The 19,053-nt window shown below is 45.9% G+C and overlaps 1 protein-coding gene across 1 annotated transcript in view; it reads right to left on the reverse strand.

Annotated features, from left to right (window-relative positions):
* Window positions 1-2,956, reverse strand: part of AFG1L (AFG1 like ATPase) — a 154,163-nt gene extending 151,207 nt beyond the window's left edge. The window contains exon 1 of the mRNA XM_089664829.1: window positions 2,816-2,956. Within this exon, the coding sequence (XP_089520955.1) occupies window positions 2,816-2,954 (139 nt within the window). The 5' untranslated portion in view covers window positions 2,955-2,956. The remainder of the gene's footprint in view (window positions 1-2,815) is intronic.
* Between the last annotated feature and the right edge of the window lie 16,097 nt (window positions 2,957-19,053).

The following is a 19,053-nucleotide window of genomic DNA, read 5'->3' on the forward strand; positions in this document are numbered from 1 at the left end:
TTTCTTAAAACCAGAAGGTTGGAATGTTAAATGAAAATAGTTTTGAGGCATGTCTGTGACTGTTTTTTTCTACACAATTAAACTATTGAAGGAACATTTTCCAAGAGTGGTGATTCCATACTTTTTGCCAGGGGTTTTAAACTGCTACAGGGTGGCCCTACTGTGCAAAATTACGTATGTAAACGTGATCCTGCACTTCCGCCTAAGGGGCATGCATGCACGCAGCTGCTGGACCGCTTCGGCTGTGAGTATTCACAGCGGAAACCAATCTGTGGGTACTGGGCAGTGGATGTCTAATGACACATGCCGATCATCAGGGAGACACACAGAACTGAGCTCTGCCTATGCAAACAAGGCAGAACTCAATTCTGACAGGGGGGAAGTGATGGATCTTGTGTCCCAGCAAAGCAGGGAATAACATACGTCACTTCCCTTAGTCAAAACAGTACAGTTTACACAAAAGCAGAAGCTAGGCACAAGGTTAACCCTTTGATCATCCTAGACGTTTAACTCCTTCCCAACCAGTCATTAGTACAGTGTCAGGGCATTTTTTTTTTTTTTTTTTTTAGCACTGATCACTGTATTAGTGTCACTGCTTTTCACAAAGTCTCAGTGTCCGATTGTCCTCCACAATATCTTCCCACTATAAGTCACTGATCGCCACCATTACTAGTATAAAAAAAATAAATTTTCCATAGATTGTAGATGCTATGATTTTTGCACAAACTGATCAACACACGCTTATTGGGATTTTTCTTTAACCAAAAATATGTAGCAGAATACATATTTCCCTACATTTATGAAGAAATTTGATAATTTAATTTTTTTTTATTGGATATGTTTTATAGCAGAAATTAAAAATAGTTTGTTTTTTTTGTCTTTTTTGGGTTATAGTGCAAAAAAATACCATCAAAAGAAAGCTCTATTTGTGGGGAAAAAATGGCATCAATTTTATTTGGGTACGTTGCATGGCCATGCAATAGTCAGAGTATTAGAGTAGCCATATTACAAAAAATGGCCTTGGTCTTTTTAAATCTTCCGAAGGGCAAGTGGTTAGAAAAGCCCATTCAGCTATAAAAAACAAAAAAACAAGCATTCAAAGGGAAGTGTACATGAATTCAGTGTATAGCCACAGCTGCACCACTCTGTGAAAAGCGATCAACCATAAAAATCTCTTCAAAGAGCAACACAAGTGTAACCCCTGGTTCACATATATGCGGCCTTGTGGGCCACGATTTGCATGGGGACGAGAGCCAATTCATTTGAATGGACTCCTCTGCCCCGTAGGGAAAAAGTCCCTGCACTTCTTCTGAAAACACAGCCCGCACGGGAAGCTCGGTTCCCAGTACAGTTGCGTTTTCCAGTGCAGGTGGTGTGCCATTAGAACTCATGGCGCCTGCCCATGGGTCTGCATTCCTCTGTGCGGATGCACGGAATTTCGTGCGGATCCGCAGCCGCACCACCCGCATATATGTGAACCTAGTCTAACCCCTGGTTCACATATATGCAGCCGTGCAGGCCGCGTTTTGCGTGGGCACGAGAGCCCATTCATTTTAATGTACTCCCGTGCCCCGTGACACTCAGGCAGTAAGTCCCTGCACTTCTTCTGAAAACGCAGCCTGCACGGGAGCCTCGGTTCCCAGTACGGTTGTGTTTTCCAGCGCGGGCGGCGTGCCATTAGAACTAATGGCACCCGTACGCGGGTTGGCATTCCTCTGTGTGGGTGGTGTGGCTGCACGGATTTTCGTGTGGATCCGCAGCCGCACCACAAGCACGTATGTGAACCTAGCCTAACCCCTGGTTGTCATATATGCGGCCACGCAGACCCCATTTTGCACGGGCACGAGAGCCCATTCATCTGAATGGACTCCCGTGCCCCGTGAAACGCAGGGAAAAAGTCCCTGCACTTCTGAAAACACAGCCCGCATGGGAACCTCGGTTCCCAGTATGGTTGCGTTTTCCAGTGCGGGCAGCCTGCCATTATAACTAATGGCACCTGCCCGCGGGTCCGCAGTCCTCTGTGCGGGTGGTGCGGCTGCACGACTTTTCGTGCGGATCCGCACATATGTGAACCTAGCCATATGCTCGGTTCACATCTGTGCGGGTGGTGCCGCTGCGGATCCGCAAACGCAACCCTACTGGGAACCCAGGTTCTAATGGCACGCCGCCTGCACTGGAGAACACAACCATACTGGGAACCCAGGTTCTAATGGCACGCCGCCTGCACTGGAGAACACAACCATACTGGGAACCCAGGTTCTAATGGCACGCCGCCTGCACTGGAGAACACAACCATACTGGGAACCCAGGTTCTAATGGCACGCCGCCTGCACTGGAGAACACAACCATACTGGGAACCCAGGTTCCCGTGCGGGTTGCATTTTCAGAAGTGCAGGGACTTCTTCTCTGTGTGTCCCGGGGCATGGGAGTCCATTCAAATGAATGGGCTCTCATGCCCATGCAAAACGTGACCCGCAGGAATCCAGAGATGTGAACAAGGGATAAAGGAGCCCTTGCAGAGCTGATAGAAATCTCCAGGCAGACAAAACTATAATATAAGTAGTTGGTGGTTTCAGCAGATTTCAGCCACTTAACACCCCAATGTCATTTTAGGGGCTCTGTGTGCTTTCCAACATTAAACAGGAAGCCATGTATCAGCCTTTCCTTTAGCGGAACAATACCATGTGAACACTGCAGCTATAGGACATCACTGAGCCAGGCATGCAGTACTTTGCTGGCTTCCATCATTGCCTTCACACTACCAGCCGGCAGCTCTTCCTTTATGACCTGACTACACACATTGCACGTCACTAACCTGCCGACGGACTCCGCAGACAGGGTACGGACAGCCCTGGCAGCCTCCTTAGGTGGGCACCGTACCGTAGCCTTTGACAGCCCCGGTAAGTTGCCCATAAAGAGCGCAAGGAAACCAAGGGCGCAATGGGAGCCGCCATGTTTGAAGAGGCAGCGCTCAATAACTTTATTCAGTGCGCAGATGCGAACAGCCAGTGACAACTGTTGCCATGAGGGAACAGGCTGAGGCTTGTTATCTGGCAGCAGCGTGGACAAGCACTGGTTTCACTGGTGTGAAAGGTGCTAACAGGAGAGGTGTCCCTAGCCACCTATTGTTCTGTAATTATTCTCATCTTAAAACCCCCAATTTATACATACAGTCCACCTGTTTTTTGTTTTTTTTACTATTTTTGAGTATAGATCTGTTTATCCCAAACGTGTTTGAATCCAATAAAGCTTCCCTGTAGGTAAAGTGAGTATCTCCTAAATGCGCACCATTGAGATATTCTACTATGCAGCAACACGTGACGTCACCGCATCATGCGCTCTGAAGGAACAGCATACCCGTGTCGTTCCTTCAGAGCTCTGTGCCGTGGCTGCGTATCCCATGCGTGGGAGCGACGTCATTGCAGCTTGGCCATTCAAGCAGTCGCAGCCCGCGAACCCGGAAATAAGTTCAGGTAAAAAGCCTCTGCAGAGATGACCTTGCGCTGCTGGAGGGCTGTGTTTCAAGGAAAGTCTTTCATAATGTGCTAGTATGCCTTCACCTTGCAGGGAAAGTTTTTTTATTTCAACTTTTACTACCGCTTTAGCCCTGCTCACATGTGCGTTCCGCGTTTTGCGCGGGCACAAGAGCCCATTCATTTGAATGGACTCCCTGCCCCAGGACACACAGGGAAGAAGTCACTGCACTTTTTTGGAAACTGCAGCCTGCATGGGAACCTCGGTTCCCAGTGCAGTTGCGATTTCCAGTGCGGGCGGCGTGCCATTAGAATTAATGGCACCCGCCCACAAGTCCGCATTCTTCTGTGTGGCTGCATGGATTTTTGTGCGGATCTGCAACAGCACCACCCGCACATATGTGAACCTAGCCTTAAAAGCTAAGTTCACTTTTTGAAAAAAATTAATAAGTGCACATATTTTTGCAGGTAAAAAAAAATATTTTTTTTTTCTAAGGAGCCTGCAGAGTATTGCACCTGTGATCAGCAGATCATGGGTGCAGTCTTAGGCTCCTAAAGGCTATCTGCCTGTACCTCATACAGGCAGGCAGTTACTTGACAGCAGGAAGATCAATGGACTACAAGAGCACTCACCAGCACCCTCGCAGTTCATTGAGAACTGCAAGTCATCAGCCGCAATGGCTCACACTACTTGTAGTCTATCCATTCACAGGAAACTGTGAATGAATGACGCGGCCATGCTGGCAGAGCTCTGCAAAGCAACAAATTGTGACAGCTGGGAAAAGATCCCCCACCCACCATACATATCATCACAACTACTTTGTACATCCAGGTGAATTATACCTTGTATTTTTCAGGACAAATTGGGCTTTCACTTGGTGGTAAATGGTAGTGGATATCTCCTGATTTTTTTTTATTAATATTATCAAAGCAAAACTGGCCCAAAATAGTAAATTTAGCTATATATTTCTTCCTACTTCCATAACCTACCACCAAAGAATAACCCAAAATAAATTCTCCTGCTCCTGTTGATCGTTTGCAGCGATACCCCATATGTGTATGTTAGTTGTTGTTTGTACTCGTAGTACAACCCAGAAACAATGGTGCGCATTTTGCTTTTTTTAGTCTACCTAAAACACACTGACACTGATACTAATTTAAAATTTATTTTTTTTAATCCTGCCCAAAAAAATACTGACCCTGACCTAATTCAAACCTTGGTCTAGGATTTTTTAAATTTAATTTTGTTATTTTTTTTTATTTTTTTTACACACTGTTGTTTTTTTCTCTCTACAAGGAGACAGAGATGCAATGTATCTCTCTCCTCCATTCAGAGACAGAAAACACAGGGGTGGGCTTCAGGCCCCATGTACACTGACACTTCTGAATGATGGAAACTGACTGCTGGAAAACGTAGGTTAAAAAATGTCTGTTTAGCCAAATTTGCATATCACGTTTATGAGCGTTTGCGTTTAGAAGCGTTTTTTAAAGATAACCTCAGGAGACCTTCCAGAATGCACTGAAGAAAACAGTAAAAAATTAACTATTTCAGACATTTTGATATAAATAGAGAGAGCAGAAGCAGAGAGAGCAGTATTTGTTGAGATTAGCTGTTTTTTTTTCCTTTTTGTGGTGTTTGGATGTGTTCCAGCTCATTTCTGTGCAGAAATTATTGCAGCAGTGTCTAACATATTTTTTTTCATGCAAAACCTCAAAGTATGGTGTGCTAGGTCCAGTAAATTAGTAAAATTACCAGTAAAACGCTTTGCATTTTTCATGATGCAAAAAGGCTTTGGACAGCATTTGGAAATGGAAGAGTTAAAAAAAAAGTTTCAAATGCCTATAAGCGCGTTTAGCCACATTTACAAGCGTATTGTGTTTAAAACGCTGATAAAATCTGCTGAACGCAAGATTTCTGCATTCAAAAAAACAACTGTAAACTCAATTGCCTGTAAACGACAATGTGTACATTGACACATAGGAAAACATTAGGGTGAGTTCAGGGGCTGCTGAAAAAAACGCTGAACAGCTCCTGAATATGAGTTTATCATCTGCAGTGTATATGAGCCCTCATAGTGACTGATCACTGTGATAGCCAATCAGAGTCAATATATATATATATATATATATATATATATTTAATTTTTTTTTTTGAGAGAGAGACAGAGAGAGAGGGATGGCCAATGGGCAGTGGTATGCATAGAGACAGCAACTGATGTTAGTTGAAGACACACAGGATCAGTGCCTACTACCCTCCTACACTCTAAGCCCCCTTTCGCACCTCCCTGCCATCTTAACACCCTGCCACTTTAACACTTTGCCACCTTAACATTTTACCTGCCACTCTAACACTTTGCTTCCCTGTCACCTTAACAACTTGCCTACCTGACACCTTAACACCTTTCCACCCTCTTGATACCCCGCAACATCTCACCAGCTTACCTCCCCATACACATCCTGGAATGGACAACTGGAGATTATATCCCTCCTGGTGGTATCTCCAAGGCTGAGTAGTAGGCTTCCTTTCCATCCACACAATTCAACAGCAGCCGGCATGAGAGATGCTCTGCCTCCACCTCCAAGCTCTTTTTTTCTGTTTACTGGAGAGTCCAATGAAGAAAGGATATACCACTCAGGTAAAACAATCAACATCAAAACCAAAACAGGTGCAGACCCTGGCTTGCCACCATGTACACATGGAAAAGAAGAAGGGTTTGGCCGCACACGAGGTATGATGAAAAAAGTGAAGATAGTTTATTGATCCATAAAAGGACACAAATAGCACCAGGACATAACCTGGTTATGACTAAGCACGTGATTGTGTGAAACGTGTTAACAGCTAGCATTGTCCTGGTGTTATTTGTGTCCTTTTATGGATCAATAAACTATCTTCACCTTTTTCATCATACCTCCGTTGTGCAGCCAAACCTTTCTTCTTTTCCCTTTACTGGGGAGTGCCAGAGGGAGATGGAGGGTGAAGGGAGGGCAGCAGGGGTTTTGTTGAGCTAATACTAGGAAAAGAGCACTTGTACACACAGGACCCGTGACAGTAGTGAGTTGCAAGCACAGGTGCAGTGCCAGAGGTGACAGTGCAATTTTCAACCCATTATTTGACATGCATTACTCTTTTAAATTGCGCCGCACCAAATCACGTAGTACTATGGTACCATATAATCTGGTGCAGGCTGTGCAGGTGTCGTTAAGAATATAATGATACATGCAGCAGATTGCACAGGTAGTGTGTTTTGAGCACTGCACAACAAACTTGACTGCACTGCACTAACCATGACTTTCCTGAACTGCATTCTGGTGCGAACCAGCCCTTAGAGATTAAAGCCACTTCAATGTACAGCAGTTTGCTTTATTTAATTGCCATAAAAAGGAGTGCTTTAAATCAAAGTGTACTAACTATTGGCATAATTTTCTTTGATTTCGTATGGCACCAGAAAGGGTTAGACCCCCTGTTAATTTTTTTTGTTCTGTCTTTATCCCCACTGAAGATGCTCTCTATTGTGCTGTCTTTATCTCCGCTGGAGATGCACCTCAGGTTCCATGTACACAAGCCTACCCTGACCGCGGAAAACTGCAAAATGCGGCAACCGCGGTACTGCAATTTTGCGGCATTTTACTTTTTCCAGCGGTCAAAACGTTCCTATCCTGAATGTGATTCTTCCGCGTTCAGAAGAGGGAGGTTTAACCTCACCTGAACATGGCAGCTCCTAAACTCTGCTAAAAGCATATGTTTACATGGACACATAGCTTTTTATGGAGTTAAGTTTAGGAGCTTTGGCAAAAAAATGCCAAAAGCTCCTAAACTCAAGTTTAGCAGCTGTTCATGTACATGAAGCCTTAGTCCTCATGCACAGTGGACGTTTTTACAACTGTTGTTTTAGGCTTTTGGTGTTTTTTTCTACAGCCAGTAAACTCCCCAGCATGTCATCCTACAGGCAGCACAGTGGCTAAATGGTTAGCACTTCCGCCTGGCAGTACTAGGATCGCTGGTTCGAATCCCAACCACAACACCACCTGCCTGGAGTTTGCATGTTCTCCCTGTGCCTGCGTGGGTTTCCTCCAGGTACTCCGGTTTCCTCCCACACTCCAAAGACATGCTGGTAGGTGAATTGGATCCTGTCTAAATTGGCCCTAGTATGTGTATGTATGAATGTGAGTTAGGGATCTTAGATTGTACGCCCCTTGAGGGTTAGGGACTGATGTAAATGCACTATATATATATCTAAAGCGCTGCGTAAATTGACGGCGCTATATATGTACCTGTAATAAATAATAATAATGTGTCCATGCACAAATAGACTGTAATCTAACGCTGAAAAATGCGGTAAAATGTGGCAAACCAGCGTTTTTGGATTTTTTATGAGCTAAAAAAAAAACGCGGCTAAACGCTTATGCAAAAATTATGAAAAACATGTTTTTAATGTGATTTTACAGAGCTAACATTACCAGCGTTATTAAAACGCCCAGTGTGCATGAAGCACCCTATCTATTTGTCTTAGTGACTTTGCTACCAAGACAGAAAGTGATGAGAAATCAAAACTTATAAGTTGTCTTTGGAACAAAGGATGAGGGGAAATCTTCCAAACAGGGACACCAAAGTTCATGACAACTGTTCAACAGGGCATTTTCTTCTAATTTGAAGAATTTTCTATTCACTTCCTGCTGCATCTTCAAGGAGTAAAGAAAAAGCTCCTCAATAGAACGCAGACGAAAAAAAAAATTGATAGAAGCTCTGACCTTTCATTACATTATTCAAAACTGCAAAAGGTACAAATGTACTTTAAAGAAGAAGTATCACCATGATCTTTAACCACTTGCTTGCCGCCCTATAGTAGAAGCACTGCTGCAGGACTGCGCAAAATCTGTATATATACGTGATTTATATTTCTGGGTAGGGGGTGCGCACATGCCGCCCTACCCGCGCCGCCATTGCCGTGTAAAACTGAGGGGAGAAACCTGTGTGTAAACACAGCAGAGAGATACAAAGCAGCATGTCTCCGTAGTAAAGCAACACACCCAGCACACAGTTAACCCCTTCCTGCCCAGTGTCATTAGTACAGTGTCAGTGCTTTTTATTAGCAATGATCACTGTATTATTGTCACTGGGGATGTCAGTGGCAGTTAGTCAGTTCCCACCCAGTGTCAGAATGCCTGCCGCAGTCCCGCTATAAGTCGTTGATCACCGCCATTACTAGTATAAAAAAAAATTCCAGTTTATATATCGCCGTGTGTAGACGCTATAACTTTCACATAAACCAATTAATTTACATGTATTGGGATTTTTTTTAGCAAAGATATCTAGCACAATACATTTTGGCCTAAATTTATGATGAAATTTGATTTTTTTAAATGTTTTCATAGGATATGTTTTATAGCAAAAAGTCAAAAATATTGTTTTTTGTCTGTCTTTTTTTTTTTCTTATAAAAAAAAAATTTAAAAAATGCAGAGGTGATCAAATACCACTGAAAGAAAGCTCTAATTGTGGAAAATAAAGGACATAAATTTCATTTATGTACAGCGTTGCATGACCGCACAATTGTCAGTTAAAGTAACTCAGCGTTGTATCGCAAAAAATGGTCTGTCATGAAGGGGTGTAAATCCTCTGGAGGGCAAGTGGTTAAATATTTGTTGCATGGAGCACTTGGCCTGTTTTGATCTGTGACTGTATTGTGCAATAAGAACACATCATGTCAATTTGTGCTGGCTGTAGCACCACACCAGACAGAAACCCATTTTGATATATTTGGATGAAATCTTTAACAAAACTTATGAACTTCAAAAGGGATAGTTTGATTGTGGCAAGGGATTTAAATTTTTGCATGGATCCAGAGATGGATTCTTCATCGTTTTTCCAGAGTAAAGGAGATAGGAGTCTAAAGAACATAAAAAAAAGTTACATCAATGCCAGCTGATGGATGCTTGAAGGGTTAAACACCCAAAGGAAAGAGACTATACCTTCTTCTCAGCGGCACATAGGATGTATTCAAGATTGGATTATATACTGATTGAACATAGACTCCTGAACTTTCCAGCTTTTGTCAGCTCACACTCTAGCTTTTGTTAGCTCACACTATAGTTTTGAACATTCTGCCATTCATTCCTATGGGACCAATTTCACCACAAAAACGCCGATATTTCGTGAACCATTCGCCGAAACGTTCCACAAAGTAATAGCACACCAATCGGGAACAAGACGCACGTTTCGGCATATTACTGCCTATGTAGTGTAAAAACTGTGGGAGGAGTTAGGGTGGTAAATTTGGCTATAATAATAAGAATATATATGTGAGATAACAGTAAGTGGTCTTGCCGTGCAAGAACACTTAAATATTTTCTACAGTAGATGAGTGGCGGTATTGTCAAATAAGACACTGTGTTGCAAAGCTCCCACAACCATTAAGGAATGAGGATGAAATGTATCCTTTAGAGCAACTGTTAAGAACAAATAGAATACAGAAACACATTACCTCAAGGATACATAGAATATTTACTGAAATAGAGGGACTAGTACCCCAAAACATTTTGGAGAAGTGGGAAATGGAACTTGGAACAAAGTTGAATGAGCAACAAAAAAAGAAAATGTTTAGTTTAACACATGGGACGGTAAATATGAATATAGTTGAAACAAATTATACTGTAAGTGCCTAGTAAGATGGTATATTACACCCAATGTGATGCATAAACTAAGGCCAGAGATTTGATCCCAGTGTTGGAGGGGATGTGGGAGTAGGAGCACAATGGCACATATCTGGTGGGATTGTCTTAAAATACAGGAGCTTTGGAGGGAGATAACGCAATATATATAAGAGATTCAGAAGATTAGTATACCGATTGATCTGTGGATGTGCCTATTTTATAAATCAGAGCTCACTGTGAGGCAATATAAAAATACAATCCTGTTCCACCTTCTAAATGCAGCTAAAAGCCTAATCCCCAAATATTCGCATACATTAGAACCCCCAAAAATAAAAGATTGGATAGAGTTGAGTATATACAGTTGTGCTCAAAAGTTTGCATACCCTGGCAGAAATTATGAAATGTTGGCATTGATATTAAAAATGTGACTGATCATGCCAAAAAATGCTCTTTTATTGAAAGAAGATGATCATATGAAGCCATTTATTATCAAATAGTTGTTTGGCTCCTTTTTGAATCATAATGATAACAGAAAACACACAAATGGCCATGATCAAAAGTTTACATACCCTGGGATGTTTGGCCTTGGTACAGACATACAAGGTGACACACAGGGTAAAATGGCAATTAGAGGTTAATGTCCCACATATTTGGCTTTTTAAACTGCAATTACTGTCAGTGTATAAATAGTCAGTGAGTTTGTTAGCCCTTACGTGGAAGCACTGACTAGGCTAGATACTGAGCCATGGGGATCAAAAAAGAACTGTCAAAAGTCCTGCATAACAAGGTAATGGAACTTTATAAAGATGGAAAAGGACCTAAAAAGATGTCCAAAACCTTGAATATGCCAATCAGTACTGTTAAATCACCTATTAAGAAGTAGAAAATTCAGGGACCTCTTGATACCAAGCCAAGTACAGGTAGACCAAGAAAGATTGCAGCTACAACTGCCAGAAGAATTGTTCAAGACACAAAGGGAAACTGTCAGGGCAGGGGCCGAGGAACGGACAGGCAGGCCTAACAATGTAACGCACTGGCTGACGACAACCACTACCCACAGACCGAAGTCCCTCAGGGCGCGGAGTCTAAGTCCCAGGCTGCCCTTCACCAGGGCCCCTGATGGTGGGAATGGACTTGACGCAGCCAGGAACCAGGTCGCGGCCCCCGAGGCACCTCAGTTGCGGTAATGGCCGCCGCCAATGGCGTGTAGCTGGTGGAAGAGACAAAAGAGTAGTCAGACAAGCCGGGTCAACAACAACAGGACAAAACAGTACAGGACAGCAGACGAGAATCACAGGTCACGAGCCGGGTTCAGCAACAGAGGATCAGATCAAGGGAGAATACAAAGAATAGTCAAGTCACAAGCCGAATCAGATACCAGGAGAGTCACGAGAGTCAGAACAGAGTAATAGCAACACAAAGACACAAGACACAAGTGCAAAGAGCATGTGCGGGCCACAGGCTTATATGTCATCAGTCACACCCCTCTGGGGGATGGACCACAGAGACCTGAAGGCATAAAAGGATTCCCATCATGCACAGCAGAATCCAAGATGGACGCCAGCACATGGAGTAACATAACCTCAGGGAAAAGGTAGGACCTTGACAGTACCTCCTCCTCAAGGACCCCTCCCCCTCCGCGGCTCAACAAAAGGTTTCTGAGGAAAGTGGGTATGAAAAGCGCGGAGGAGGGCAGGAGCATGGACATCCGCGGAAGGGACCCAGGAACGCTCCTCGGGGCCATAACCGTGCCAATGAACCAGGAACTGTAATCGACCTCGCACCAATTGAGAGTCCAGGATCCGGCTCACCTCATACTCCTCATGACCGTCACCCCGGACAGGACGGGGCCGAGGCAGAGAGGTAGTGGAGCGATTGCAGATCAGAGGTTTCAACAGGGAAACATGAAAGATATTGGAGATCCGCATCCCAGACGGAAGGGCAAGGGCATAGGCCACCGGATTCACTTTGTGGAGAATGCGCAAAGCACCGACAAAACGGGGAGCTAGTTTGGGTGTGGGCACCCGAAGATTGAGGTTGCGAGTAGACAACCACACACGATCGCCGACCTGGTATGAAGGAGCGGGCAACCGTCTGCGATCAGCCTGGAACTTCTGGCGCTGACCTGAGTCCCTCAAGGCCCTCTGGATCTGCCACCATGAAGAACGCAGGGCAGCAAGATGGTTCTCCACAGCCGGAATGTCCTGTGGTGAGAACCTCTCAGGTAATACCGCGGGTTGGAACCCATAGTTGGCCATGAAAGGAGACATCCCGGAGGAGGAGTTGACCGCCGAGTTCCTGGCAAACTCTGCCCAAGGAGAGATCGGCCCAATCATCCTGATGGTCTGAAATATAACACCGAAGGAATTGTTCTAAGGCCTGATTGGAACGCTCCGCAGCCCCATTGGACTGCGGGTGGTAGGCTGAAGAAAAGGAGAGACTAATACCCAACTGGGAGCAGAAGGCGCGCCAGAATCTGGACACGAACTGACTCCCGCGGTCCGAGACAATCACCTTAGGCAACCCATGCAGGCGAAAAATCTCCCTGGAAAAGACCGTGGCCAGTTCTTGTGCTGTGGGTAATTTCCTGAGTGGAATGCAATGGCACATCTTGGAAAACCGATTGACGATCATAAGGATGACCGTATGACCCCGAGACACCGGGAGGTCTACAATAAAGTCCATACCTAGATGTGACCAAGGACGCTCCCCATTGGGAATGGGTTGCAGAAGACCCAAAGGGAAATGCCGTGGAGACTTATTCTGGGCACAGATCGAACATGCCGCTACATAAGAGGCAATGTCGGCACGGAGGGTTGGCCACCAGAATAAGCGAGAGACGACCCAACACAGCTGGTTCTTCCCCGGATGCCCGGCAGTTTTGGCGTTATGGTAGGTACGCAGCAGGCGGGTGCGCAATCCCTCGGGTACGAAACATCTACCCTCCGGCTTCCCGGGAGGAGCATCAGTTTGAGCCGCCAAAATCTGCTCCCCAAGAGGAGAGGTCAGACTGGTGCGAATGGCAGCCAGGATCTGATCTGGAGGTATAAGTGAGATTGGCTCAGAGTCTTCCCTGGACAACTCAGAGTATTGCCGTGATAACGCATCAGCCCTGACATTCTTGGAACCAGGCAAATATGAAACCACATAGTTGAAGCGTGACAAGAACAGAACCCATCTGGCCTGGCGGGGTGTCAATCTCTTGGCCTCCGAAAGATAAGTCAGGTTCTTGTGATCGGTAAGAATGAGGACCGGAACCGCGGAACCCTCGAGCAGGTGCCTCCACTCCTTGAGAGCCAGGATGATGACCAACAACTCCCGATCTCCAATCTGGTAGTTGCACTCTGCAGAGGAAAGCTTCCTGGAGTAGAACCCGCAGGGAAGTAGGGGTCCATCGGGCGACCGACGCTGAGACAGGAGAGCCCCTACTCCCGTCTCGGAAGCATCAACCTCGAGGACGAAGGGCAACCCAGGATTGGGATGTGAAAGAATCGGAGCCGAAGCAAAGGCGGCTTTCAGAGCCTCGAAAGCTATGATGGCCACTCGTGAGGGTTACTCCCCTTCCTGGTTAGGTCAGAGAGAGGCTTTGCCAATGTGGAGAAGTTCCTGATGAATTTCCGATAGTAGTTGGCAAAACCCAGAAAGGGCTGAATGGGCCGAAGACCATTGGGACGAGGCCACTGCAGAACCGCAGCAACCTTCTGAGGGTCCATGGAAAATCCCTCTGCGGAAATTATGTAGCCCAAAAAGGCAACTTGGGATCAATGGAACTCGCACTTCTCGAGTTTACAAAAGAGTCCGTTCTCACGCAATCGTTGCAGCACCTGCTTGACATCCTGGACATGAGACTCCATGGAGGTAGAGTAAACCAAGATGTCATCCAGGTAAACCACTACGCACTGCTGCAACAAATCACGAAGGACATCGTTTATGAATTCCTGAAAAACCGCGGGCGCATTACATAATCCGAAGGGTATCACCAGGTATTCGTAGTGCCCGGTTCTGGTGTTAAACGCGGTCTTCCACTCATCCCCCTGTCTGATCCGTACGAGGTTGTACGCCGCCCTAAGGTCGAGTTTGGTAAAGACTGTTGCTCCCTTAAGGCGGTCGAACAACTCAGAAATCAAAGGAATCGGATATGCATTTTTAATGGTAATCCGATTGAGACCCCTATAATCGATGCAGGGCCTCAATTCCCCACCTTTCTTCTTTATGAAAAAAAAACCTGCTCCTGCTGGAGAAGTAGACTTACGAATGTGCCCCCGGGAAAGCGCATCCACAACGTACTCCTCCATGGCCTTATTCTCCGCACCTGAGAGAGGGTACACCCTGCCACGCGGAGGAGTGGCCCCGGGTTGCAAGGATATGGCGCAGTCGTAAGGACGATGCGGTGGTAAGGTACCAGCGCGTACCTTATCAAACACGTCCCGGTACTCCCCATAGTCGGTGGGCAACGCAGAGTCCGAGGAGGCACACAATACCTTAACCGGCCCCCGGATGCACCCGGCCCCACACTGTGGAGACCATGAGAGAATCTCGGCTGTTTGCCAATTGAAGGTTGGATTGTGCCTCTGGAGCCAGGGATACCCCAAAACCACCGAATAGTGTGGGGAAGAAATCACCTGAAAACAGGCCAACTCCCTGTGAACAGCCCCAATGGCTACCTCTATCGGCAGAGTCTCGTGGGTAACCTGCGGCGGCTGCAGGGGCCTGCCATCTATGGCTTCGAGAACCAATGGGGTGGCGCGAGCCTGCAGGGGAATGGAGTGCTGTACAGCAAACGAGCTGTCCAAGAACAACCCACCGGCCCCAGAGTCTACCAACGCCTGGGCCGTCACCGAGCCCTCCGTCCAAGAAAGGACCATGGTGATCAGTGGCTTATCCTTGCGGAACGCCGGGGACGAGGAAACTCCACCCAAGATCTGTCCCCGACATGATCTCAGGTGCGAGCGTTTCCCGGACGGACCGGACAAGACTGCCGAAAGTGCCCACCGAGGCCACAGTACTGGCAGCGACCCTCTCGACGCCGAGCGGCCCGCTCCCCCTCGGAAAGGCCAGCAAACCCCAGCTGCATGGGTTCCCCACCAGACAATCTATCCCCAGGAGGCGTGGGAGGAGAGGGAGGAACGGGTGGGACAGAAAATGCAGGTGCCAGTCGATTGGAAGGCCTCCGCAGGCGTTCTCTGAGTGAAGGCCTCTCCCTGAGCCTGGTGTCAATCAGGATCAGGAAAGAGATGAGCTCCTCCAACACCACAGGCAGTTCCTTAGCTGCAATCTCGTCCTTCAATGTGTCAGAAAGACCATGGGAAAATGCAGCCACCAGAGCCTCATTGTTCCAACCGACCTCTGCCGCCAGGGTACGAAACTCTATAGCGTACTCGGCCACGGTCCGTGAACCCTGATGCATGGTCATGAGCAGTTTGGCCACCGAGGCGGAACGAGCCGGTACATCGAATACCCTACGGAAGGCATCGACAAAACCGGAAAAATCTTGAATCACCGGGTCGTTCCTCTCCCATAAGGGATTTGCCCAGGCCAAGGCCTTGTCTGAGAGTAGGGAAATTAGGAACCCCACCTTTGACCTCTCAGACGGAAAGGCGTGGGGTATTAATTCAAAATAAATATCCACCTGGTTGAGGAACCCACGACACTGACTAGGCTCACCCCCAAAGCGCTGTGGAAGAGGGGCTGAACCAGTCATACCTCTGGGCGCCGCTGATGCAGCCGTCGAGGTGGTGGACGCAATAGGCGGAGAAGCTGCGGGAGAGACCACCGGAGTGACTACTGGCCTAATAGCACCAGGATCAAGGTGTGCAGTGCGTGCAAGCAGAGTTTGCAACGCCTGAGCGAATTGATCCAACAGGTGATCCTGTTGATCGAGTCTGGCGACTAGCATTGGGAGCGAAGGCGTGCCTGCACCGTCAGGGTTCATGGCACTTGTGTAATGTCAGGGCAGGGGCCGAGGAACGGACAGGCAGGCCTAACAATGTAACGCACTGGCTGACGACAACCACTACCCACAGACCGAAGTCCCTCAGGGCGCGGAGTCTAAGTCCCAGGCTGCCCCTCACCAGGGCCCCTGATGGTGGGGATGGACTTGACACAGCCAGGAGCCAGGTCGCGGCCCCCGAGACACCTCAGTTGCGGTAATGGCCGCCGCCAATGGCGTGTAGCTGGTGGAAGAGACAAAAGAGTAGTCAGACAAGCCGGGTCAACAACAACAGCACAAAACAGTACAGGACAGCAGACGAGAATCACAGGTCACGAGCCGGGTTCAGCAACAGAGGATCAGATCAAGGGAGAATACAAAGAATAGTCAAATCACAAGCCGAATCAGATACCAGGAGAGTCACGAGAGTCAGAACAGAGTAATAGCAACACAAAGACACAAGACACAAGTGCAAAGAGCATGTGCGGGCCACAGGCTTATATGTCATCAGCCACACCCCTCTGGGGGATGGACCACAGAGACCTGAAGGCATAAAAGGATTCCCATCATGCACAGCAGAATCCAAGATGGACGCCAGCACATGGAGTACCATAACCTCAGGGAAAAGGTAGGACCTTGACAGAAACCCATACAGTAGGTAACCACAAGAACAATACAGGCTGCTCTGGAAAAAGACAGTGTGGTTGTTTTGAAGGAGCACAATATGATGAGACTTGAACAAAAATGAGCTGCATGGTCGAGGTGCTAGTTAAAAGCCTTTACTACATCAATGACACAAAAAGGCCTGGTTAGGCCTGTTAAGGTGTTGTCAGGCATATTGTAAATGGGCTTCTTTGTGGCATTGGTGCAGTAAAAGCTTCTTTCTGGCACCTCGACAAAACAACACATTTTTGTTCAAGTATCACCATATTGTACTCCTTAAAAACAACCACACCATCTTTTTACAGAGCAGCCTGTATTTCTTTTGAGGTTGCCTGTGGGTTTTTCTTTGAATCCTGGACAATTCTTCTGTCAGTTATGGCTGCAATCTTTCTTGGTTTACCTGACCTTGGTTTGGTATTAAGAGATCCCCAAAGTTTTCACTTCTTAATAGGTGATTTAACAGTACTGATTGGCATATTCAAGGCTTTGGACATCTTTTTATGTCCTTTTCCATCTTCATAAAGTTCCATTACCTTGTTGCGCAGGACTTTTGACAGTTCTTTTCTGATTCCCATGGCTCAGTATCTAGCCTAATCAGTGTTTCCACATAAGAGCTAACAAACTCATTGACTCATTGACACTGACACTAATTGCAATTTAAAAAGTCACAGATGTGGGACATTAACCTCTAACTGCCATTTTAACCTGTGTGTGTCACCTTGTGTTTCTGTACCAAGTCCAAACATTCCAGGGTATGTAAACTTTTGATCATGGCCATTTGGGTGATTTCTGTTATCATTATGATTTAAAAAGGAGCCAAACAACTGATAATAAATGGCTCCATATGATCATCATCCTTCAATAAAAGAGCAGTTTTTTGGTATAATCAGTCATATTTTCAATATCAATGCCAAAATTTCACAATTTCTGCCAGGGTATGCAAACTTTTGAGCACAACTGTATATATAGAATGGAAGAACTGTATCATTTAGATGAGGATAACATGAGAAAATTTAAGAAGATCTGGGAGGGATGGAACAATTTAAAAAAATCAAAAAGATTCTTAGAAGTGGTTGGAGGATAAGGAAAATGAATAAGTATTTGGAAATGAAAGGAATGATAGAGTAAAAAGAAAAGGAGGGGAAACAGCTAAATAGATCAACAAATAAAGGACAAGAAGTAAATGGAAGTATTAAGAAGACAAAGGGAGGGGGGAGGGTGCAGGAAGGGTAAAATGGGAATGGGAACTGTAGCTAAACATGGATTTTTATATTGTATGTTGTTGGTTTAAAATGGATTTTTATGGAAAAAATGAATAAAGATATTATAAAAAAAAAAAAAAGAAACCCATTTTATGGGTGTTCCAACAGGAGAGTTACAGTACAGCGCTGTAGCTACTGTCCCTTCTTCATTAGTATTCAGTTGGATATTATTATTCAGTTGGATATCTTGTATCTGTATTATGTGTGCCTTCCACTCTGCCAACCACAATACAATGCATTTTCCTTTACACTTCAGGTTTTCTACTTCTTTACATTACATCCAAGTCACTAAACATCTGACAGAGGCCTAAAAAACTGACATATGACAGTAATGACAGAAGCAAAGCAACACCCTGCACAGAGTGAAAATCCCTTTTGCTTCAGCGATCTATAAAGACTGGTGGGTTTAGGATGCCCCTGAGGGCTGCCATTTGGCTGTTTCTTGTGAGTCCTAAGCAGCTCCAGAGTTACTAGAATGCTCAAAATCTGCATGCGTGTATCTGATGAGATGAATGCAGGTCTTAGGCACTCTGCACCAGCCCGCACTGCTGTGCCTGTGCCTCACCTGCTCCCCATCCTCAGTCACCGACTGCCACGTGTGTCACTTCTGCCGGGGGGGTGATGCTGCCCCCCTAAAAATGCTGTCCTAAGCAATTGCCTTGTTTGCCTTGTGGTAAATAAGCCCCTGGCTAAAGCCAGCTGATTGAGAAAACATTTTCAACAGTCCCATTTATTAGATTGACTTCTGTTGAGTGGGAATGGCCACAGATAGGTCAAAATTTGTCTGGTTCCTGCTGAACAGGCTGAATTTAGATCCATCTATGGCCAGCTTTAGACACCTACTGAGGGATTTCAGGCTATGCTACATCTCACTTAAAGAAGGCTTAATAACTTCAAGTGTGGTTGTAGCATCAGGCTCATTTGGGGGTCACTGTGATGGCAAAGCAGGTATGGTGAGCTTTTCTTGCATTCAGCCATGTGCAGAGATCTGAGTACCAGCTGGGCACTTGTGTTGTAAATTACACCATCATCTTCTCCATCATACACCTGTCATAGATGAATACTATCATTCACAAC

Source organism: Staurois parvus, unplaced genomic scaffold (genome assembly GCF_062004578.1).
Source record: "Staurois parvus isolate SC_StPar_1 unplaced genomic scaffold, SC_StPar_1.0 ptg000048l, whole genome shotgun sequence".
In the NCBI taxonomy this organism is placed as follows: domain Eukaryota; kingdom Metazoa; phylum Chordata; class Amphibia; order Anura; family Ranidae; genus Staurois; species Staurois parvus.